Genomic DNA, 24,374 nt, shown 5'->3' with positions numbered 1-24,374 from the left:
GCAGGTGGGGGGTCAAGCGGGAGATATGTGGAGTTGAGCTGGGCCTTGAAAAATGTGCTGATTTTGAATAGGCAAAGGGGAGGGACAGGACATTAGAAGGAGGAAGAGGGAGTAACCTCAGCAAAAGGCATTGAGGCAGGAATGTATATGTTTGTTCCCAGACAATGAGAGATACAGTTATGCAGACAGAATTTTGTCAAGGCCTAGCAACAGCATGGCTGGAATGGTAATAGTGTTAGTCACTCAGTCATGTCTGATTTTTTGTGACCCCATGGACTGTAGCCCACCAGGCTCCTCTGCCCATGGAATTCTCCAGGCAAGAATACTGGAGTGGGTTGCCTTTCCCTTCTCCAGAGGATCTTCCAGACCCAGGGATTGAACCCAGATCTCCTGCATTGCAGGCAGATTCTTTACCATCTGAGCTCTACTTTAGGGCCAGATTGAAGGGCTTTGGATGTTGGGCATTCTGTTACTGTTCTGCAGTTAGTTGATGGGAAGCTATTTAGGCTTACTTGAATCCCAGGGACGGGGGAGCCTGGTGGGCTGCCGTCTATGGGGTCGCACAGAGTCGGACACGACTGAAGCGACTTAGCAGTAGCAGTAGCAGTAGCAGATACAGAAGAAGGACCCTGGAAACCAAATTTAAGCACATTCATCTAATCATAGTATACAGAATGTCCTTGGAGTTGGAGCAAAAGGGTGGTAGTGGCAGCAGCCAGCCTCGTGGGAGAAGAAACTATGACTTCCATCTGGTTTATAACTCTATCACCCAGGAATCTCACAGTTTCTGCCTGTCTGTCTCTATAAAGCTGAATTTTGGATCTATCTGCCAGTAGGCAAGCGCTAAGGTTTAGAATGGAATATGGAATGTTTGAACCAATCAGATCTGTATTCAAATTCAGACAGTGCCACTTAGTTGTTTTGTCAATTTGGATCGGTCATTTAAACTGTCTGGAAAAGGCCTCAGTTTCCTTCTCCGTGAAATGTCATAATACTAACTTCGCATAGAAGTTAATGAGAAAGGCTGACACAGGAGATAGAGGTTCAGCCAGTGTTCTTTCCCTTCCTGATCCACTCCTATAATTAGCTGTGTGGCTCTTTTTTTTTTCCCTCTGGGGGTGTTGCCGCATGTAAAATGAAAGAGATGTTCCTTTCTGCTTTACCTTACTGGAAGAAATGCCCTTGCCTATCCACAAACCCATCTCACTAGTTTTCCTTTCTTTCTCCTCTTAATCTACCAGGGAAGGAATTCAATCATTTCTTCAATAAATATTTATTGAAGAAGAAGAGAGTCTATTGTGTCAGATACTGCTCTTGGTCTGGTAGATAAAACAGTGAACAAAAACACAAAAATCTCTGCCCTCCTGGAACTGATATTCTAATTGTGGCTTCTTAGGAGTCACACAATAAACACATATCTAATAAATCAGATGATGATAAATGCTAAGAAGAAAAACACAGCCAAGGAAGGTGACAGAGAGTGATGGGAAATGAGCCAGGGAAAGATTCTCTAACAAGGTGACATCTAAGAAGAGACATGGGAGAAGTGAGGGAGAAGCCATACAGTTAGTTGGGAGAATAGCATTCCAGACTGAAAGAAATATAGGTTAAAAGACTCTTAAGTGGGGGCATGCTTTTTCGAGTTCAAGGAACAGCAAAGGGGTCAATATGTTTGGAGTAGAGTGCAAGGAGAATAGTAGTGGGAGGAGAGATGGCCAGCAATCAGATCATGTAGGGCCTTGCAGACCAAGGTAAAGACTCTGAGAGAGAAAGGGAGCCATTGGAGGATTTGGGGCTGGTAAAACGATCTGACTTGATATTTTAACAGAAAATTTCTTACTATAGGGTAAGGAATAGATTGTAGAGTGGCAAGGACAAAAGTAAAAAGCTTGGAGACCTGAGAGAAGGCTAAAGTAGTAATCCAATGAGAGAGCATGAGTGTTTGGACTAGGGTGGTAACCAAAAGATGGTAAGAAATGGTAAGGTTCTGGGTCTATTTTAAAGGCAGAACTTACAGGATTCACTGACAGATTGGATGTGGGGTATTCAAAAAGAGAGGATTCGAGGATGACTTCAGAGTTTCTGTCTTGAGCAATGAGAAGATGGAGCTGCTATTTGCTGAGGTACAGAAAATCAAGGAATAAACACATTTGGGAGAAGAAGAGTTTTGCTTTTGGTCATACTGAGTGTAAGATGTCTACTAGATAGCCAAGTGGTCTCCATGGTGGCTCAGATGGTAAAGAATCTGCCTGCAATGCAAGAGACCCAGGTTTGATCCCTGGGTTGGGAAAATCCCCTAGAGAAGGGAATGACTACCCATTCCAGGATTCTTGCCTGGAGAATTCCATGGACAGAGGAGCCTGGTGGGCTACAGTCTATGGGGTCGCAAAGAGTTGGACACGACAAAGTGACTAACACTTTCACTTTTCACTTCACAGACATCCAAATGGAAACAGAGAGGAGGAAGCTGGATACAATTTGGAGTCAAGAGTTGGTAAGAGGGTGGTGTGAATATCTGAAACTTCAAGAATACAAAATGAGGGCAGACATTTGGCAAGGGCAAAGTATGTAGATGCTTTTCTGCATTTCTACTATATTCTTGAGAACTGTTAAATGTTTTTCTTCTCATTTCTTTTTGCTGGAAGTCTCTTAGCAGAGACTAACATTTACTGTGCATTTATTATGTGTCAGACACTTGGACATATAGCATCGCATTTCAGCACAGTTATCTTACTAAGTATAGGTTGTCATCTCCATTTTACAGATAGGAAAACTGAGGCTCTGCAAGACAGGCAAAAGTCACTTGTCCTAAGTCACATAGCTGGTAAATGAATACACTGGGATTCAAATCAGGATAAGACCTAAGCCCACAGTCTTCCCAACTGTATCCGCTTGTCACTGAATGGGTCAGAGAGTCAACTCTGTGATCTCTATGGCAGTGATTTGTTCTGTGTATTAACCAGAGCTAAGAGGTATTTAATAACCAGTCCCTGTCCAACTCCTTAGCATCTTCTGCCCAATTGGTGAGTGTTCAGACGTGGTCAACTTATTTTGAATACTATTTAGATATTGCCAACTAATATTTTTTTTTAATATTTGTTGTTGTTCAGTCGTTTAGTCATGTCCAACTCTTTGAGACCCTATGGACTGCAGCACACTAGGCATCCCTGTATTTCACTATCTCCCGGAGTTTGCTCAAACTCATATCCATTGAATCAGTGATCCCATCCAACCATCATATCCTCTTTTGCCCCCTTCTCCTTCTGCCTTCAACCTTTCCCAGCACTGGGGTCTTTTGCAGTGAGTCAGCTCTTTGCATCAGGTGGCCAAAGTACTGGAGCTTCAGTTTCAGCATCAGTCCTTCCAATGAATATGCAGGGTTGATTTCCTTTAGGATTGACTGGTTTGATCTTGCAGTCCAAGGGACTCCCAAGAGTCTTCTCCAGCACCATAGTTCGAAGCATCAATTCTTTGGCACTCAGCCTTCTTTATGGTCCAGCTCTCATATCCATACATGACTACTGGAGAAACCATACCTTTGACTATACGGACCTTTTTAATATTGGGCCCAGGCAAATAAAATTAGGAAGAGAAACTTGATGGGACAGAAAGCCAATCAGGTACTACAAACCAATTATTTTTGAATTTCTGGATTATCCACAACTCCAACAGTGGTACAAATAAAGAGGATAATTGCACAAATGTCATTTGGTTCTATTTCCTTTATATCTTTTGATAGTATATCATACAGCTCTGTACACAGTAGTAGCTTCATAAGTAGTACTGACAGGCATCCTTTGGCCCAGTTTCATTTTTGGAATTCTAGGCAGTCTAGGTTACCATAGCAGATGTCATGCTCCATTCATTTGCCTAACAGTACTGGTATCTACTATATGTTACATGCTATGCTTTGTACGGAGACTACCAAAATGGAAAGGACATGGTTTTTACTATCACGTTGTTCACAGGTTAGTGGTGAGAAAGCCTGTGGATAAAACAATATGATATGGTCAGAGATATCATCATATCAGGGTGCAGTGAAAGGAAAAATGGAAATCTGTTTAGAATGAGTTGTGGGGTCATACCAGAGGGAACAAATGTTTTGATTCTTGAAAAATATATCAGTTTTCTAAGGTGGGGGCATTCCTAGCAAAGAAACCAGCTTGTTCAAGTGCGGGACGTGTCAGTGATTTTAGGATTGCAGGAGTACGGGTTCTTTGTAGGGTGGAGGAAGATGAGGTTGGAAAGGGCATGCTAAGGAGCTGACATCTTGTATTCTAGAGTACATGGGGCCAGACAGGTAAGATAAATGGGTGACAAGCACAGTAATGGAGACTAAAGGAAGGAGTTGGGGAATGACTGTGTGGAACTTGATTGCTCATTCTTATCTCAAGGAGGCAGTTCTAGCTGACTGTAGCCATAAGGGAATGTGGATCCCAGTGTTAGCATGCTTTTAGGAAATAGGGATTTTTTAAAATGTGAAATCTCCTGATTTCTGTATCCTGGCAATTATTTTTCTTTAATCCAAAGTTTTTACCAACACTGCTCCAAACACAACACATCTGTTGACTGGATGTAACCTGCAGGCTGTCATTTTGAGACCTGTGCTGTAGGGGATAGGGTACTTATGGAAGCGTAGCAACTAACAGAGTTAACACTTCAAAACACTTTTAAAAAATAACCATGTACATTTCTCACTGGGTTGCCCCATTCCGATATTTCTACTGCATATGAAGCCATATGTTCTTCTGAGGAACCAAAGTGAGGTTCTAGATCAAATGCAGTTTGCGGGACTTCTGAAGGCAATGGTGCAACCTAGGGTCTCAGTCAAGCTTCAGAAAGCCTGGTAGAATATGGTAAATTGAGACCAGTAAAACCTCTGAGCACAACCACTACTCTCAGGAGTAGCTGTTATTTGTTCTTTTTTCACTTTGGGGGGAGAAGAAGCAGCCTCTTTGAACCCTTCATGTACGCAACCAAGATGTCAATGATATCACAGATAAAACACAATATTATAGCTGTTTAAGTTTAAACTTTCATTTTACAGTTGGAGAAACTAAGGTACCCCCAAACAGTGACTTGCTCAGAGTGACCCAGCAAACCAGTGTCAGGGTCAGGTCGACTGGTTTCTAGTCTAGTATTCTTTCTAATAATTCTGGGCTGTAATAATCAAGGTAAATCAGCCTGGCAGTTCCCCCAGCCAACATCTAGAATTCCTTGACTGAATAAGCAGGACCTGAGATGGGCTAAATGCTCCTTTTTAATTTTATTTTCATTATGATGCTAGTCTTTGAAAACTTTATATTTCATCCATAAGGGCTAATGAGGAGACAGAAAGATTATTTCTGAAGCACTGAGGCCATACATAAAGTGTCTGAAAGAAAAAATTGGCTGTGGCTAATATATTTAAGATTTATGACTTCTGTAATCTTGAGGCTGACCTCCCCACCATATGCTTTGCTTTCGTTCTTTTTGTTTCTTTTCTTCTGGATTCTTTCCTACTTCCCCTTAATTTTCTTCTTTCCTACCAGCCTAGGTCTTCGGTTCGGTCCAGTCACTCAGTCGTGTCTGGCTTTTTGTGACCCCATGGACTGGCAGCATGCCAGGCTTCCCAGTCCATCATCAACTCCTGGAGCTTGCTCAAACTCATGTCCATTGAGTCAGGTCTTAGGCCTACCCTTTTCAGGTCAATAAAACTGCTAATTATTCCTCACATGGGAATATTCCTCACACAGTGACCAAGAAGCACACATACTTCCCCTGCTATGGTCATTTGGCTCTCTATAATTGCAGACTAATGACTCTTGTCAATTTTGACTCAACTAATCCTTTCCATACATTTCAGGGTCTATTATTCTGACATTTGCTACTTTTATATTTGTTTTTCTGTTTGTTTTTTTGCTCTGAACCCTTTTCTGATTGGTGCAGCTATTGAAGATACTGCAGTTGCAGCAGTGTACATCTGGAACACTTGGCCGACTTGTTGAACTTCCCCCAGGGACTACTCCAGGGAGAGGAGGAGAGGGGTGGAGAGGCCAGAAGAGTTGCCTGCAAGTAGAGATGCCAGTACTGTCTGGCCATTCTGTGGACCATGCTTGTTAAAAAAATCCACCTTATTCTGGACCTCAGTTTCCCCATTTGCTTATTGAAGGCACTTGTTCTCCACTCCAAACTCCTGTTGCAGTGGAAGAGGAAAACTACACTGGCTGTGGATTCTCTCCTACAGCACTTTCTACACTGTAAAGGGATCAATACGTTGAAATAATATACCAAGAAATCTTAGGGACTGTTTTATCTTGCATGAGGCAGCATCGCTTCCGTTCCACCTGGCACAGATGGGCTTCTTACGCTTAGACCGAGGCCCCAGACTCACTCCAGGAGTGGGACTGACCCACTCCATTCTCACTCTGTTTGGCTCTCAGGCTCCTGGGTCTCCTTTTCTTTTGGCGGGCCATTGAATTGCAAACACAGCAGGCATGGTTTCATTCCAAACCCAGGACTGTTTTAATTAGTTTAACGTCTGCTAAACGCTTTGAAGATTGAAAGAAACAGATAAGTACTGGATGATGTTATTAACAACTGCAGTTAATTGCAAACATTTCTATTAATACTAGTTTCCGCCTCCTTTTCTTTGCTCTAGTTTCCTTCCAAGGTTCCCCAATTCTTCTCAGCCTCCCTCGCCTCGCCTCCTCCTCTCCCCTCTTCCCCTCAACGCCGAACTGGCGCTCTAGGGTTAAATTGGGGCGGAGTCCAGGGATGAACGACAGCCGCAGTCACCAACTGGAACCGGGCGAGCTAGAAGAGCTGGGTCGGGCCGCGGGACAGAGGCGAACCCGCACGCCCCCAGGCCCCGCCCCGCGGCTGGAGGCCCCGGGTGGAACTGTAGGGGGCGGGGCGCCGAGGCTTGGCGGGCCCGGTGGTTGGGCGTACCAGCACCCGCTTGAGGCACGGGGCGGGGTCGGCCGGGGCCTCCTCCCTCATTCCCTCGGCGGGCCGAGCCGCCTGTCCCTCCCTCCCCTCCTCCTCTCTTTCCCACCCCTCGGAGAGGAGCTGCACATGAGGCTGCTCCCTGCTGGGTCCCGCCCAGCCTCCGTCGCGCAGGAACGGGTCCCTGCAGCCCCCAGCCGATGGCAGGACAGTAGCCGCCTGTCAGGGGTCGCGAAGGGCTGAGGCAGACGCGGCGGCTCCCGGGCCTCAGAGAGTGGGTGTCTCCGGAGGCCATGGGCTACCCCGAGGTGGAGCGCAGGGAACCCCTGCCCGCGGCAGCGCCGCGGGAACGCGGGAGCCAGGGCTGCGGCTGTCGCGGGGCCCCAGCCCGGGCGGGCGAAGGGAACAGCTGCCGGCTCTTTCTGGGTTTCTTTGGCCTCTCCCTGGCCCTCCACCTGCTGACGTTGTGCTGCTACCTAGAATTGCGCTCAGAGTTGCGGCGGGAACGGGGAGCTGAGTCCCGCTTCAGCGGCCCCGGTACCCCTGGCACCTCGGGCACCCTGAGCAGTCCCGGTGGCCTCGACCCCAACGGTCCCATCACCCGCCACTTCGGGCAGCGGTCCCCGCAGCAGCAGCCGCTGGAACCGGGAGAAACTACGCTCCCCCCAGACTCCCAGGATGGGCACCAGGTGAGTCACTCTGGAGGGGCAGGGCCCCCTCACCATGTGCGCAGGGCGGGGGCCAGAGAAGGACTCTGCCACCTCGAGCCGAGTTCGACGGCTGGACCGGGGAGGTGGTGGGCGAGTCAGGGAGAGGTCGCCTGGGGGCAGGTTGTCCTCGGTCCCTGGCCCAGCTCACCCTGAGTCTCTCAGGACCCCCGGACTTGGGAACTCTGGCCGGCGCCCGCCGCCCCCGGCTCCGGCTGCCTCGGGAAGAGTTGGCGGCGCTCCCAGCCGGGCCGCGGCGCGAAGGTGCGGGCGCTGCCCCCCTGGCCGACTAACGGCAGCAGCCTGGCCGTTCTGCTCCCGGTGAGATTCTCCGCCCGCTGTGCTTGTTTTTTCGTGTCCAGAGCTGATGCCAGCACTAGCAGATTCTCGTTTGGAGTTGGAGCTGTAAACAGCTGTAATAATTGCTCCACGCCCGTTGAAACAACTTTGAACCGTGTTTTCCGCGCGGGGTCCTGGTGCGCTGACCAGATCGTGGACTTGTTCACACTTACCTGCAATTTGAGACGAATTGTCCTCGGTAATTTAGTGAGGATCAGCGCCCCTGAAGAATTCTGGTAGAAATATACCGTCTTGCTAGACAACTTCTGAAACAGCAAATCTCTTTATTTAGGGAAATTTAGTGCACTTAAACTAAATATTCTCGTTTGCCATATTTTGTCTCATGTAAACTTAAGAGAAGCAGCCAAGGATCTTTTTGAGGTGGTTGAAGAATAACAGTCAATTTGTTCCTCTTGAGGAAGAGGGGAAGTTGTGCAAATAAGCTCCTTGAGGTGAGCGACCCAGGCCTTCGATATTTACTACCACATTTAGAGTCATTGCCCTGCTGTATAACACTGTTTGTGCTACTTTGACCACCCATCCAAAGCTGGTGTTGCATTCATGATAATGCTGTAATATTGGGACTGACACAGTTTCTACATTGTAAAGTTGTCCTGAGCCTTAAAATGTTTTGCTAGCACACTTCAACTTATATAACAGTTTATCAGAGAAGTGAATCAATAGACATGCTTCTGGTACTTGAAACTTTAAACACTGTAGTTACATGGTAATTAAGGAGGATTCTGGTTCTTTTATCTATCCACCCTGCATCCCTGACTATACCCAGTAGAAATACGTAGCAGCTGAACATTGGTATTCTGTGAAAAGATGAAGGATTGAACTTCCTTAGTCAAATAGTGACCAAGGCTTTTTGGCATTCAGAATTGAAAGACCTGTGTTTGTAGGCTGAAGACTAGCAGAACAGCTGTATTCTGGGGATTCTGTGATGGTATGGGATTCTCATATGGTCTGTAATGACGTTTAGTTGCCTTTGCATGGTACTTGAAATAGTTCTGTGTAGGTTTAAATACAGTGCCCTATCTTCTGTCCTTTATTCTTTCTGTTGTAGTCTTTTCGAGGAGTAGAAATAAGCATACTGTTTTTTTACATTTACTGACATCAATTGGTTAGAGTTTTTGTGAATTATGAGGAGCCATGAGTCCTTTTGATAACTCACCTTGGAGAACACATAATTCCAATGGGGGAAATGACTTGTCTAAAGTCATACAACTATGATCAAAATTAGGATGGTAGCTGGTCTCTTTGCTCCCAGTTCAGTTCCCATTCCATGATATACTACTTTCTGGAGACTTTTTGTCAGGTAGCTGGATAGAGCTTTGTAACTTTTACAAAGTAGTTTGCATCATTTTCTACTCTACCTTCATTTTAGCCAGACTAAGTTTAACCATGTATTCCTTATTCTTCCTGAACTTCACTTTCAGGAGAATTAGAGTATGCTTTGAAGGAATTTTAGCCCAAAACGAACTTAAGATTTAAGGATATTAGTTTTAGTATACCAAGCCAAAAAAAAAAAAAAAAAGGAAATGTTGATTGGCTAGTAAATTGATACTGCTACATCTTGGGTAAAATTTTCAGTGCCCTGGTGCACCCTCTGCTGGCTTTGCAAGGACATTCAATTGCAGTATTGCTGACAGTCAAGATTCTAAATTGTGCTGACAGAATCTGATTCATAAATAAGGAAGTAAACAGCCTAGTGGGATTTGGCCACGTAGGTCATATTTTTATATTTCAGTTTTCAACACAAACAGCTGCTGTTATAGCAACTCTTAGATGGAGAGGAAGAAAGATAAAAATATACACCCTTCCATGGGCAAAACACTCAGGTTTCACACCAGTTTATCTGCAAGGAGTGCAGGCAAACTGATAAGAATAAATTCCAGGAAGATCTCATGAGACCAAGTAGGGAGAATAGTCACAGGTACTTCATTGTATAAGGTCATGCAAACCTATCCATGCTATGAGAGGATGGGCTCAGTTATGACTCAAGAAAGGGATCTAGAAGTCACTGAAGATGTATGTATGCCATCTTTCAATTTTAAAACTTTAAAAACAGAATACAGAAGGAAATTAGGGCAGTCAGGATACATAGCAGAGAAATCAACAAAATTCTCCTAGGGACTTATTAGAAAAGTCTCCCGAGTGGAGAAGTTGTTCGTGATAAAAAATGAAAGGGTCACTGTGGACCTTCTGGAATCATGCCAGTCTCCTACAGCTGGAGTAGCTGAGTATCTGGAGGTTTATCTGGATACTCACTGGAGATGATCCCAGGAACTATTATAAATACATCTCATCAGTCTCTGAGTCAGATAATACACAATATTATTGTTAGAGTAAAATAAAAATCACTGTTTATGAATCTGTGAAGAAGTTGGCCCAGTTGTGACTGTGGTCCTAAAAGCCAAGAGTATGGTGGGCATTAACAGGAAGAGTGTTGAAAACAATGATGAAACAAAACTCTTATCATTTCCCTGTAAAAGACGAAAAGTGGATTTGCATTCACAATCATATAGGTAATCCTGGTGGCTGCTCATCAAGAAAAACTTAACAGCTGATACAAATCCCCAGAAGCCAACCTAAATTGATCAAAGTGTTGGAAGGATTTTCTAGTTGTTTTTTTCAGTCTGTAGAGAGAAGGATATGATCAAAGTATACTAAACCATGAGAGAGATGAGTAAGGTTAATGTACTGGTGTAATTTAACAATATAGTTCAATAAATAGAAAGCCTGCTATGAGCCAGCCACTATATTAGGTATTCAGTTCAGTTCAGTCAGTTCAGTTGCTCAGCCGTGTCTGACTCTTTGAAACTCCATGGACTGCAGGCTTCTCTGTCCATCACCAACTCCCGGAGCTTGCTCAAACTCATGTCCATCGAGCTGGTGATGCTATCCAACCATCTCATCCTCTGTCATCCCCTTCTCTTCCTGCCTTCAATCTTTCCCAGCATCAGGGTCTTTTCCAATGAGTCAGTTCTTCACATCAGGTGCCAAAGTATTGAAGCTTCAGCTTCAGCATCAGTCCTTCCAATGAATATTCAGGACTGATTTCCTTTAGGATGGACTGGTTGGACCTAGCAGTCCAAGGGACTCTCAAGAGTCTTCTCCAACACCACAGTTCAAAAGCATCAATTCTTTGGTACTCAGCTTTCTTTATAGTCCAACTCTCATATCTGTAAATGACTATTGGAAACACCATAGCTTTGACTGGATGGACTGTTGTTGGCAAATAATGGCTCTGCTTTTTAATATGCTGACTAGGTTGGTCATAGCTTTTCTTCCAAGGATCAAGTGCCTTTTCATTTCATGGCTGTAGTCAACATCTGCAGTGATTTTGGAGCCCAAGAAAATAAAGTCTGTCACTGTTTCCATTGTTTGCCCATCTATTTGCCATCGAATGATGGGACCAGATGCCATGATCTTAGTTTTCTGAATGTTGAGAGTTGAGCCAACTTTTGCACTCTACTCTTTCTCTTTCATTAAGAGGTTCTTTAGTTCTTCGCTTTCTGCCATAAGGGTGGTGTCATCTGCATATCTGAGGTTATTGATATTTCTCCTGGCAATCTTGATTCCAGCTTGTGCTCCCTCCAGCCCAGCATGTCTCATGATAAATAAGCAGGGTGACAATATACAGCCTTGACATACACCTTTCCCTATTTGGAACCAGTCTGTTGTTCCATGTTCAGTTCTAACTGTTGCTTCTTGACCTGCATACAGATTTCTCAGGAGGCAGGTGAGGTGGTCTGATATCCCCATCTCTTGAAGAATTTTCCACAGTTTGTTGTGATCCACATAGTCAAAGGCTTTGGCTTAGTCAATAAAGAAAAAGTAGATGCTTTTCTGGAACTCTCTTGCTTTTTCAATGATCCAACAGATGTTGGCAATTTGATCTCTGGTTCCTCTGCCTTTTCTAAATCCAACTTGAACATCTGGAAGTTCATGCTTCATGTACTGCTAAAACCTGGCTTGGAGAATTTTGAGCATTACTTTGCTAGCATGTGAGATGAGTACAATTGTGTGGTAGTTTGAACATTCTTTGGTATTGCCTTTCTTTGGGATTGGAATGAAAGCTGAGCTTTTCTGGTCCTGTGGCCACAGCTGAGTTTTCCCAATTTGCTGGCATATTGAGTGCAGCACTTTCACAGCATCATCTTTTAGGATTTGAAATAGCTCAACTGGGATTCCATCATCTCCACTAGCTTTGTTCGTAGTGATGCTTCCTAAGGCCCACGTGACTTCACGTTCTAGGATGTCTGGCTCTAGGTGGGTGATCACACCATCGTAGTTATCTGGGTCATGAAGACCTTTTTTGTATAGTTCTTCTGTGTATTCTTGCCACTTTTCTGAATATCTTCTGCTTCTGTTAGGTCCATACATTTCTGTCCTTTATCGAGCCCTTCTTTGCATGAAATGTTCCCTTGGTATCTCTAATTTTCTTGAAGAGCTCTCTAGTCTTTCCCATTCTATTGTTTTCCTCTATTTCTTTGCACTGATCCCTGAGGAAGGCTTTCTTATTTCTCCTTGCTATTGTGTATTCAAATGGGTTTATCTTTTCTTTTCTCCTTTGCCTTTAGCTTCTCTTCTTTTCACAGCTATTTGTAAGGCCTCCACAACCGTTTTGGCCTTTTGCATTTCTTTTTCTTGGAGATAGTCTTGAATACTGCCTCCTATACAATGTCAGGAACCTCTGTTCAAGGTTCTTCAGGCACTCTGTCAGATCTAATCCCTTGAATCTGTTTGTCACTTCCACTGTATAATAGTAAATGATATGATTTAGGTCATACCCGAATGGTCTAGTGGTTTTCCCTTTCTTCAATTTAAGTCTGAATTTTTCAATAAGGAGTTCATGATCTGAGCCACTGTCAGCTCTTGGTCTTGTTTTTGCTGACTATATAGAGCTTCTCCATCTTTGGCTGCAAAGAATATAATCAGTCTGATTTTGGTATTGACCATCTGGTGATGTCCATGTGTCAAGTCATCTCTTGTGTTGTTGGAAGAGGGTGTTTGCTATGACCAGTGCATTCTCTTGGTAAAACTCTGTTATTCTTTGCCCTGCTTCATTTTCTACTCCAAGGCCAAATTTGCCTGTTACTCCAGGTAACTCTTGACTCCAACTTTTGCATTCCAGTCCTCTATAATGAAAAGGACATCTTTATTGGTTATTAGTTCTAGACGGTCTTGTAGGTCTTCATAGAACCATTCAAATTCAGCTTCTTTAGTGTTACTGGTTGGGGCATAGACTTGGATTACTGTGATAATGAATGATTTGCCTTAGAAACGAACAGAGATCATGCTGTCATTTTTGAGAATGCACCCAAGAATTGCATTTTGGACTCTTGTTGACTATGATGGCTACTCCATTTCTTCTAGGGATTATCTTTATTACCTCCACCATACTTTGATCTCAGGTCAAACAACAGGGAAGGAACACAGCCCCGCCTATCAACAGCAAGTTGGATTAAAAAGTTACTGAGCATGGTTCAGCCTGTTAGAACAGGACCCAGTTTTCCCCTCAGTCTCTCCCATCAGGAAGCATCCATAAGCCTCTTATCCTTATCCATCAGAGAGCAGACAGAATGAAAACTACAGTCACAGAAAACAGCCTTGTCTAACTTAATGAAACTATGAGCCATGCCATGTAGGGCCACCCAAGATGGACGGGTCATGGTGGAGAGTGCTGTCAAGACATGGTCAACGGAGAAGGGAATGGCAAACCACTTCAGTCTTCTTGCCTTGAGAACCCCATGAACAGTATGAAAAGGCAAAAAAATATTAGGTATTAGGCATATTTAGATGGTTGGAAGATTATTCTGTGGGGTAGGCAAATAAAGGTAGTATCTCATTCAGACAGTTTTCCTGAGAGATACTCTAATTGGAACTCTTAAGGTTTAAATGCTTAGAAAAATATGTTTGTGCATATTTATAATGGTTTATTGAGAACTGTTAGCAATATTTGGAATATGTCCCTAATTATTTGAGGTGAGCCTTTCATTAAGAGCCTCTTGATGAAAATGAAAGAAGAGAGTGAAAAAGTTGGCTTAAAACTCAACATTCAAAAACTAACATCATGATATCCATTCCCATCACTTCATGGCAAAAAATGGGGAAACAGTGGAAACAGTGACAGACTTTAGTTTTTTCGGCTCCAAAATCACTGCAGATGGTGACTGCAGCCATGAAATGAAAAGGCACTTGCTCCTTGGAAGTAAAGCTATGACCAACCTAGACAGCACATTAAAAAGCAGAGACATTACTTTGCCAGCAAAGGTCCATCTAGTCAAAGCTATGGTTTTTCCAGTGGTCATGTATGGATGTGAGAGTTGGACTGTGAAGAATGGTGAGTGATAAAGAATTGATGCTTTTGAACTGTGGTGTTAGAGAAGACTCTGGAGAGTCCCTGGGACAGCAAGGAGATCCAACCAGTCCATCCTAAAGGAAATCAATCCTGAATATTCATTTGAAGGACTCACACTGAAGCTGAAGCTCCAATACTTTGGCCACTTGAGGCAAGGAACTGACTCATTGGAAAAGACCCCCATGCTGGGAAAGATTGAAGGCAGGAGGAGAAGGGGACAACAGAGGATGATATGGATAGATGGTATCACCGACTCGATGGACATGAGTTTGAGCAAGCTCTGGGAGTTGGTGATAGATAGGGAAGCCTGGCGTGCTGCAGTCCATGGGGTCGTAAAGAGTCAGACACAACTGAGCAACTGAACTGACTGATTTGTGGTGATGTCATTGAAGTTAACCTTAACTTTGCACAAAACATCTCTTGGTTTAACTGGATAGGACATTAGTGTGTCTTGATTTGATACTAATTATTAGGGCCAGTTGATCAAGAAAATGACTAGGAATCACTAAGTCCAAGAATTATTTTAGTGGAATGGGATCCAGATAAAATCATTTTCTATAGGGTTAAATTTAAACTTTTCAGTGTGACATTGAAGGCTTTCAATGAACTGGCTCCATTATACCTATCCCCTTTTGTCTCTTACTAATCTACTCCTGCAACCCGCCCACCATATTCTGTCTTGGAATCATTCTCCAGTTGTTATTGCCATTTTTGTGTTTAGTAAATTTTGTGTTTTTATATTAGAAAGCCTTCTTTTCTGTCTTTTTCCACAATACTGGTTATAGTTGGTTATAGTGCTGATTATAATTGGGATACCTGAATACTTGTCAACTTAAATATTATTTGGGGCCTTTGGAGATGTTCATATAAAACAGAATTTTGTAACAGGCCTATTTTCCTCAGGTCTTACTAAGCCTATGAATCGTCACCTATGCTTAGGTGTGTAGATAGCTCCACTGGTAATATTTCACTAGTTTCTAGAATCATTAGACAGTGAAATTGAGAAGAGGCCTAACTACATTAGCTCTATGATGGTGGAAAAAGTTTTCTGTTATGTATCATTTGATGTTCTGTTTTATTTGCATTTAGGTCTTATCTCTCTCTTTTTCTCTTAGATCTTGTGAAAAATAACTTGTAATTTATCTGTGACTACCTTACAGGGAAGATCTCTTTATATCAGAGAACTTCTGAAGCCATTTAATTCCCAAGAACATTACCAAGAAAACCTACTTGCCTTGCCTGCAGGGTGCCCTCATAGAGGGTCATTTTCATCTGACTAGTCTATAAATACTCATCACTTAGCTCTTCTTTTATTCCCCTACTTTTTTTTTATTGAAGTATACATTCAGAAAAGTTCACAAATCATAATTGTACAACTCGATGAATTACCATAAAGTGAATACACTAATGTTACCAGAACTCAGGTCAAGAAATAGAAGTATTGGTAGCATCTCGTAACCCCCATCTTACTTACGCCCCAACCCTATCACTATACCATCTTCCTTCTCCAAAGTGAATGACTACCCTAATGTCTAACATCATAGATTACTTTTTTCCATTATGAACTTGATATAAATGAAATCAAGCAGTACATATTCTCGGGTGGCTTTTTTTGGCTCAGTGTCATGCTTTTTTGATATCTGTAATGTTGCATGCAAGTGTAGTTTTTTATTTGTATTATTATATATTATTCACTTGTTTGAATAATACCACAGTTTATTCATTCATTCTAATGACAATGAATTTTTGGATTGTTTACTGTTTGGGGTTAGTATAAATAACAGTACTATGAATATTATTACACAGGTCTTTTAGTTATATGTACTTGAAGTTCTGTGGGGTATATACCTAGGATTGGAATTTCTGGGTCATACGGAATGCACATTTTCAAATTTATTGATAATGACAGTTTTTCTCAGTGATTGTACCAATTTGCATTCCCAATGTATGGCAGTGTATGAGAATTCTAGTTGTTCCACATCCTTGCTAATACTTGTTATTGTCACTGTTTAAATTATAGCCATTCTGGTGGGTCGGTTTGTAGTAATACCGCATTGTGATTTTAACTGGCATTTCTCAGAAGATTAATGAAGTTGTACTCCTTTTCATATGTTTATTATGTTTGGTTATCTTCTTTTGTGAAGTGCCTATACAAGTCTCTTGCACATTTTTATTGGATTGTTTGTTCTTATAAATTTGTGGATTCTTTTTTTAATTTTAGATTTTTAAAGATTAATTTATTTTTTATTGAAGGATGATTGCTTTACAGAATTTTGTTGTTTTCTGTCAAACCTCAACATGAGTCAGCCATAGGTATACATATATCCCCTCCCTTTTGAACCTCCCATCTCCCTCCTAATCCCATCCCTCTAGGTTGATACAGAGCCTCTGTTTGAGTTTCCTGAGCCATACAGCAAATTCCCACTGGCTATCTATTTTACATATGGTAATGTAAGTTTCCATGTTACTCTTTTTCCATATGTCTCACCTTCTCCTCACCTCTCCCCATGTCCATAAATCTATTCTCTATGTCTGTTTCTCTATTGTTGCCCTGTAAATAAATTCTTCAGTACCGTTTTTCTAGACTTCATATATATACATTAGAATATGTTATTTATCTTTCTCTTTCTGACTTCACTCTGTATAATAGGTTCTAGGTTCATCCACCTCATTAGAACTGATTCAAATGCGTTCTTTTTATGGCTGAGCAATATTCCATTGTGTATATGTACCACAACTTCTTTACCCATTCATCTGTCTATGGACATCTAGGTTGCTTCCATGTTTTAGCTATTGTAAACAGTGCTGCAGTGAACATTGGGATACATGTGTCTCTTTAAATTTTGGTTTCCTCAGGGTATATGCCTAGGAGTGGGATTCCTGGGTCTTATGGTGGGTTATTCCTAGATTTTTAAGGAATCTCCATGCTGTCTTTCATAGTGGCTGTGTCAATTTACATTCCCACCAACAGTGCAAGAGGCTTCCCTTCTCTCCACACCCTCTCCAGCATTTATTGTTTGTAGATTTTTGATGATGGCCATTCTGACCGGTGTGAGGTGATATCTCATTGTGGTTTTGATTTGCATTTCTCTAATAATGAGTGATGTTGAGCATCTTTTCATGTGTTTGTTAGCCATCTATATGTCTTCTTTGGAGAAATGTCTGTTTAGGTGTTTTTCCCACTTTTTGATTTGGTTATTTGTTTTTCTGGTATTGAGTTGTATGAGCTGCTTATATATTTTGGAAATTAATCCTTTGTCAGTTGTTTCGTTTGCTGTTATTTTCTCCCATTCTGAGGGTTGTCTTTTTACTTTGCTTATAGTTTCCTTTGCTGTGCAAGAGCTTTTAAGTTTAATCATGTCCCACTTGTCTACTTTTGTTTTTATTTCCATTACTCTAGGAGCTGGGTTATAGAAGATCTTGCTTTGATTTATGTCATTGAGTGTTCTGCCTATGTTTTCCTCTAAGAGTTTTATACTTTCTGTTCATACATTTAAGCCATTAATCCATTTTGAGTTTATCTTTGTGTATGGTGTTAGGAAGTGTTCCAATTTCATTCTTTTACATGTACCTGTCCAATCCCAGCATCATTTATTGAAGAGACTGTCATTGCCCCATTGTGTTATTCTTGTCTCATTTGTCAAAAATAAGGCACCCTTAGGTGCCTGGGTTTATTTCTGGGCTTTCTGTCTTGTTCTGTTGGTCTATATTTTTTGTTTTTGTGCCAGTACCACAGCATACTTGATGATTGTAGCTTTGTGGTGTAATCTGAAGTCAGGAAGGTTGATTCCCCCAGCTCCAGTTTTCTTTCTCAAGACTGCTTTGGCTATTCGGGGTCTTTATTGTTTCTATATGAAATGTGATATTTTTGTCCTAGTTCTGTCACAAATGCCATTGGTAATTTGATGGGGATTGCATTGAATCTGTAAATTGCATTTGGTAGTATAGTCATTTTCACAATATTGATTCTTCCTACCCAAGAACATGGAATATCTCTCCATCTGTTTATGTCATCTTTGATTTCTTTCATTCACTTCAGTTCAGTTCAGTTCAGTCGTTCGGTTGTGTCCGACTCTGCGACCCCATGAATCGCAGCATGCCAGGCCCCCCGTCCATTACCAACTCCCGGAGTTCACTCAGATTCACGTCCATCGAATCGGTGATGCCATCCAGCCATCTCATCCTCTTTCGTCCCCTTCTCCTCCTGCCCTCAATCCCTCCCAGCATCAGAGTCTTTTCCAATGAGTCAACTCTTTGCATGAGGTGGCCAAAGTACTGGAGGTTCAGCTTTAGCATCATTCCTTCCAAAGAAATCCCAGGGTTGATCTCCTTCAGAATGGACTGGTTGGATCTCCTTGCAGTCCAAGGGACTCTCAAGAGTCTTCTCCAATACCACAGTTCAAAAGCATCAATTCTTCAGTGCTCAGCTTTCTTCACAGTCCAACTCTCACATCCATACATGACCACAGGAAAAACCATAGCCTTGACTAGATGAATCTTAGTCGGCAAAGTAGCTTTCTTCCAAGGAGTAAGTGTCTTTTAATTTCATGGCTGCAGTCACCATCTGCAGTGATTTTGGAGGCCAAAAAAATAAAGTCTGACACTGTTTCCCCATCTATTTCCCATGAAGTGATGGGACCAGATGCCATGATCTTACCTTTCTGAATGTTGAGCTTTAAGCCAACTTTTTCACTTTCCACTTTCACTTTTCATCAAGAGGCTTTTTAGTTCCTCTTCACTTTCTGCCATAAAGGTGGTGTCATCTGCATATCTGAGGTTATTGATATTTCTCCTGGCAGTCTTGATTCCAGCTTGTGCTTCATCCAGCCCAGCTTTTCTCATGATGTACTCTGCATAGAAGTTAAATAAGCAGGGTGACAATATACAGCCTTGACGTATTCCTTTTCCTATTTGGAACCAGTCTGTTGTTCCATGTCCAGTTCTAACTGTTGCTTTCTGACCTGCTTACAGGTTTCTCAAGAGGCAAGTCAGGTGCTCTGGTATTCCCATCTCTTTCAGAATTTTCCACAGTTGATTGTGATCCACACAGTCAAAGGCTTTGGCATAGTCAATAAAGCAGAAATAGATGTTTTTCTGGAACTCTCTTGCTTTTTCCATGATCCAGCAGATGTTGGCAATTTGATCTCTGGTTCCTCTGCCTTTTCTAAAACCAGCTTGAACATCTGGAAGTTCACTGTTCATGTATTGCTGAAGCCTGGCTTGGAGAATTTTGAGCATTACTTTACTAGCATGTGACATGAGTGCAATTGTGTGGTAGTTTGAGCATTCTTTGGCATTACCTTTCTTTGGGATTGGAATGAAAACTGACCTTTTCCAGTCCTGTGGCCACTGCTGAGTTTTCCCAATTTGCTGGCATATTGAGTGCAGCACTTTCACAGCATCATCTTTCAGGATTTGAAATAGCTCATCTGGAATTCCGTCACCTCCACTAGCTTTGTTCGTAGTGATGCTTTCTAAGGCCCACTTGACTTCACATTCCAGGATGTCTGGCTCTAGATGAGTGATCACACCATTGTGATTATCTGGGTCATGAAGATCTTTTTTGTACAGTTCTGCTGTGTATTCTTGCCACCTCTTCTTAATATCTTCTGCTTCTGTTAGGTCCATACCATTTCTGCCTTTTATCGAGCCCATCTTTGCATGAAATGTTCCCTTGGTATCTCTAATTTTCTTGAAGAGATCTCTAGTCTTTCCCATTCTGTTGTTTTCCTCTATTCCTTTGCATTGATCGCGGAGGAAGGCTTTCTTATCTCTTCTTGCTATTCTTTGGAACTCTGCATTCTGATGCTTATATCTTTCCTTTTCTTCTTTGCTTTTCGCTTCTCTTCTTTTCACAGCTATTTGTAAGGCCTCCCCAGACAGCCATTTTGCTTTTTTGCATTTCTTTTCCATGGGGATGGTCTTGATCCCTGTCTCCTGTACAATGTCAGGAACCTCATTCCATAGTTCATCAGGCACTCTATCAGATCTAGGCCCTTAAATCTATTTCTCACTTCCACTGTATAATCATAAGGGATTTGATTTAGGTCATACCTGAATGGTCTAGCAGTTTTCCCTAGTTTCGTCAATTTAAGTCTGAATTTGGCAATAAGGAGTTCATGATCTGAGCCACAGTCAGCTCCTGGTCTTGTTTTTGTTGACTGTATAGAGCTTCTCCATCTTTGGCTGCAAAGATTCTTTCATTAGTGTCTTATAATTTTCTGTGTACAGTTCTTTTGTCTCCTTAGGTAGGTTTATTCCTAGATATTTAATTCTTTTTGTTGTAATGGTGAATGGGATTGATCCCTTAATTTCTCTTTCTGATTTTTTCATTGTTAATATATAGAAATGCAAGTGATTTCTGTGTATTGATTTTATATCCTGTAACTTTGCTAAATTCACTGGTTAGCTCTAGAAATTTTCTGATACTATGTTTAGGGTTTTCTATGTGCAGTATCATGTCATCTGCAAACAGTGAGAGCTTTATTTCTTCTTTTCTGATCTGGATTCCTTTTATTTTTTTTCTTCTCTGATTGCTGTAGCTAGGGCTTCCAGAACTATATTGAATAATAGTGGTGAAAGTGGACACCCTTGTCTTGTTCCTGATCTTAGGGGGAATGCTTTCAGTGTTTCACCATTGAACTATGTTAAGGTAAGTTCCTTCTGTGCCCATTATTTGAAGAGTTTTAATCATAAATGGGTGCTGAATTTTGTCAAAGGTTTTTTCTGCCTCCATTGAGATTATCATATGGTTTTTATCTTTCAATTTTTTAATATGGTGTACCACATTGATTGATTTGTGTATATTGAAGAATCCCTGCATCCCTGGAGTGAACCCAACTTGATTATGGTGTAGGAGCTTTTTGATGTGTTGCTGAATTCTGTTTCCTAAAATTTTGTTGAGGATTTTTACATCTATGTTCATCAGTGATATTAGCCTGTAGTTTTCTTTTTTGTGTTGTCTTTGTCTGCTATTGGTATCAGGGTGATGGTAGCCTTATAGAATGAGTTTGAAAGTGTTCTTTCCTCTGCAATTTTTCAAAAGAATTTTAGAAACGTAGGCCTTAGCTCTTCTCTAAATGTTTGAAAGAATTCTCCTGTGAAGCCATCTGGTCCTGGGCTTTTGTTTTTTGGGAGATTTTTGATCACAGCTTCAATTTCAGTGCTTGTGATTGGGTTGTTCGTAATTCCTATTTCTTCCTGGTTCAGTCCTCTAAGAATCTGTCCATTTCTTCCAGGTTATCCATTTTATTGCCATATAGTTGTTCATAATAGTCTCTTATAATGCTTTGTATTTCTTCATTGTCTGTTGTAACCTTTCCCTTTACATTTCTAATTTAGTTGATTTGATTCTTCTCTCTCTTTTTCTTGATGAGTCTGGCTAAAAGGTTTGTCAATTTTGTTTATCTTCTCAAAGCACCAGCTTTTAGCTTTATTAATCTTTACTATTGTTTCATTTCTTTTAAATTTATTTCTGCTTGGATGGAATGTCCTAAAGATATCAAATGAGCTCCATCTCATCTAATGTATCATTTAAGACTTGTGTTTCCATATTAATTTTCTGTTTTGATGATCTGTCCATTGGTGTAGTGGGGTGTTAAATTCTCCTATTATTATTGGGTTACTGTCAGTTTCTCCTTTTATGTCTGTTAGTGTTTGTCTTACATACTGAGGTGCTCCTATGTTGGGTGCATAGATATTTATAGTTGTTATGTCTTCCTCTTGGATTGATCCCTTGATCATTATGTAGTGTCCTTCCTTATCTCTTGTAATCTTCTTTATTTTAAGGTCTATTTTGTCTGATATGAGGATTTTGACTCCAGCTTTCTTTTGCTTCCCATTTTCATGGAATATATTTTTCCATCCTTTCACTCTCAATCTATATGTGTCTTTAGGTCTGAAGTGAGTTTCTTGTAGACAGCTTATATATGGGTCTTGTTTTGTATCCATTCAGTTAGTCTGTGTCTTTCGGTTAGAGCATTTAATCCATTTCCATTTAAAGTAATTATTGATATATATGTTCCTATTGCCATTTTCTTAGTTGTTTGCAGTTGATTTTGTAGATCTTTTTCCTTCTCTCGTATTTCTTGACTATATAAGTCCCTTTTACATTTGTTGTAAAGCTGGTTTGGTGGTACTGAATTCTCTTAACTTTTGCTTGTCTGAAAAGCTTTTGATTTTTTCACCAATTTTGAATGAGATCCTTGCTGGGTACAGTAATCTTGGTTGTAGATTTTTCCCTTTTAGTACTTTAAATATATCTTGCCATTCTCTTATGCCCTGCAGAGTTTCTGCTGAAAGATCAGCTGTTAAGCGTTTGGAGTTTCCCTTGTATGTTAATTGTTGCTTCTCCCTTACTGCTTTTAATATTCTTTCTTTGTGTTCAGTCTTTGTTAGTTTGATTAGTATGTGTCTTGATGTGTTTCTCCTTGGGTTTGTCCTGTATGGGACTCTTTGTGCCTTTTGAACTTCATTGACTATTTCCTTTTCCATGTTGGGGAAATTTTCAACTATAATCTCTTCAAAAATATTCTCATACCCTTTATTTTTCTCTTCTTCTGGGACCCCTATAACTCAAATGTTGGTGTGTTTGATATTGTCCCACAGGTCTCTCAGACTGTCCTCAGCTCTTTCCATTCTTTTTACTTTATTCTGCTCTTCAGAAGTTATTTCCATCATTTTATCTTCCAACTCACTGATTCTGATTCAGATATTCTGTTATTGATTAATTTCAGTAATTGTGTTGTTTGTCTCTGTATGTTTATCCTTTAATTCTTCTAGGTCTTGTGAACTGATCCTTGCATTTTCTCCATTTTGGTTTCAAGGTTTTTGATCATCTTTACTATCATTATTCTCAATTCTTTTTCAGGTAGTTTACCTATTTCCTCTTCATTTATTTGGACTTCTGTGTTTCTAGTTTGTTTCTTCATTTGTACAGTATTTCTCTGTCTTTTCATTATTATTTTTTTAAAGTTATTGTGTTTCAGGTCTCCTTTCCCAGGCTTCAAGGAAAGTTGAATTCTTTCCTTAAAGAAGGTGGAATTTTTTCTTCCTTTTGGTTTCTGCCCTCCTAACATTGGTCCAGTGGTTTGTGTGGGTTTTCTATAGGGTGAGATTTGTGCTGAGTTTTTGATTGTTTGTTTGTGTTTTCTCTGATGGGCAAGGCTGAGTGAGGTGGTGGTCCTGTCTGCTAATGATTGGGTTTGTATTTTTGTTTTGTTTGTTGTTTAGATGAGGCGTCTTGCACAGGGTGCTACTGGTGGTTGCAAGGTCTTGTATTCAAGTGGTTTCCTTTGTGTGAGTTCTCAATATTTGATACTCCTTAAGGTTTTGTTCTTGCCTGGAGAATCCCAGGGATGGGGGAGCCTGCTGGGCTGCCGTCTATGGGGTCACACAGAGTCAGACATGACTGAAGCGACTTAGCAGCAGCAGCAAGGTTAGTTCTCTAGTAGTCTAGAATCTTGGAGTCAGTGCTCCTACTCCAAAGGCTAAGGGTTTGATCTCTGGTCAGGAACGAAGATTCCACAAGTGATTCATTGTGGCATTAAGTGAGATTAAAACAAATATCCAAAAGCGAGAAACCAAAGGTGACCCCCAGACAAATGGCAGTTACAAAGTCAGGCAAATAATAATTAAAATGATGGACTCTACACATGTACATATACACCTATGAGCAAAGTGAAAAAATACAGTAGATTGACCCAGTGAACAATGGAAATCAAAAATTATATTTACCAGTTAAGAACAAAACTACCTTAAGTACACACTGAAAAACAAAACTAAAGCAAGGTGCCAAGTGGGGAATAAAGCAATAAAATGAAAACTAACAAATATGTTGAGAGGAAAGAAAAGAAAGAAAGAATAGCTATGCAAAGTAAATAGAGGTAGATGAAGATTTATATACATTAAAGATTACTGCAAGGGGAAAAGAACAGTAGGAAAGGCAAACAAAGAAATAAATATAGAAAAATATCAGGTTTGAAAATTAAAAATGTAAATTATAAAAAAGAAAAGGAAAAAACAGAAGAAAG

General features: G+C 41.1%; 1 protein-coding gene and 1 long non-coding RNA gene across 3 annotated transcripts in view; both read left to right on the top strand.

Annotated features, from left to right (window-relative positions):
• Positions 1-7,154: 7,154 nt before the first annotated feature.
• The window catches only part of EDA (ectodysplasin A), a 358,319-nt gene continuing 341,099 nt past the window's right edge, over positions 7,155-24,374 (top strand). For both annotated transcript variants that reach the window (XM_040265762.1, XM_040265761.1), the window contains exon 1: positions 7,155-7,616. In XM_040265762.1, the coding sequence (XP_040121696.1) occupies positions 7,221-7,616 (396 nt within the window). In that variant the 5' untranslated portion in view covers positions 7,155-7,220. The remainder of the gene's footprint in view (positions 7,617-24,374) is intronic.
• LOC120882040 lies at positions 23,613-23,986 on the top strand. Its single transcript, XR_005725408.1, has 2 exons — positions 23,613-23,670; positions 23,780-23,986. It is a non-coding gene; the product is annotated as an uncharacterized LOC120882040 (long non-coding RNA).

The sequence above is a fragment of the Oryx dammah genome, unplaced genomic scaffold (genome assembly GCF_014754425.2).
Source record: "Oryx dammah isolate SB20612 unplaced genomic scaffold, SCBI_Odam_1.1 HiC_scaffold_23, whole genome shotgun sequence".
Classification (NCBI taxonomy): domain Eukaryota; kingdom Metazoa; phylum Chordata; class Mammalia; order Artiodactyla; family Bovidae; genus Oryx; species Oryx dammah.
Note: the sequence above shows the minus strand (reverse complement) of the source record. Positions and strands in the feature narration are given on the sequence as shown.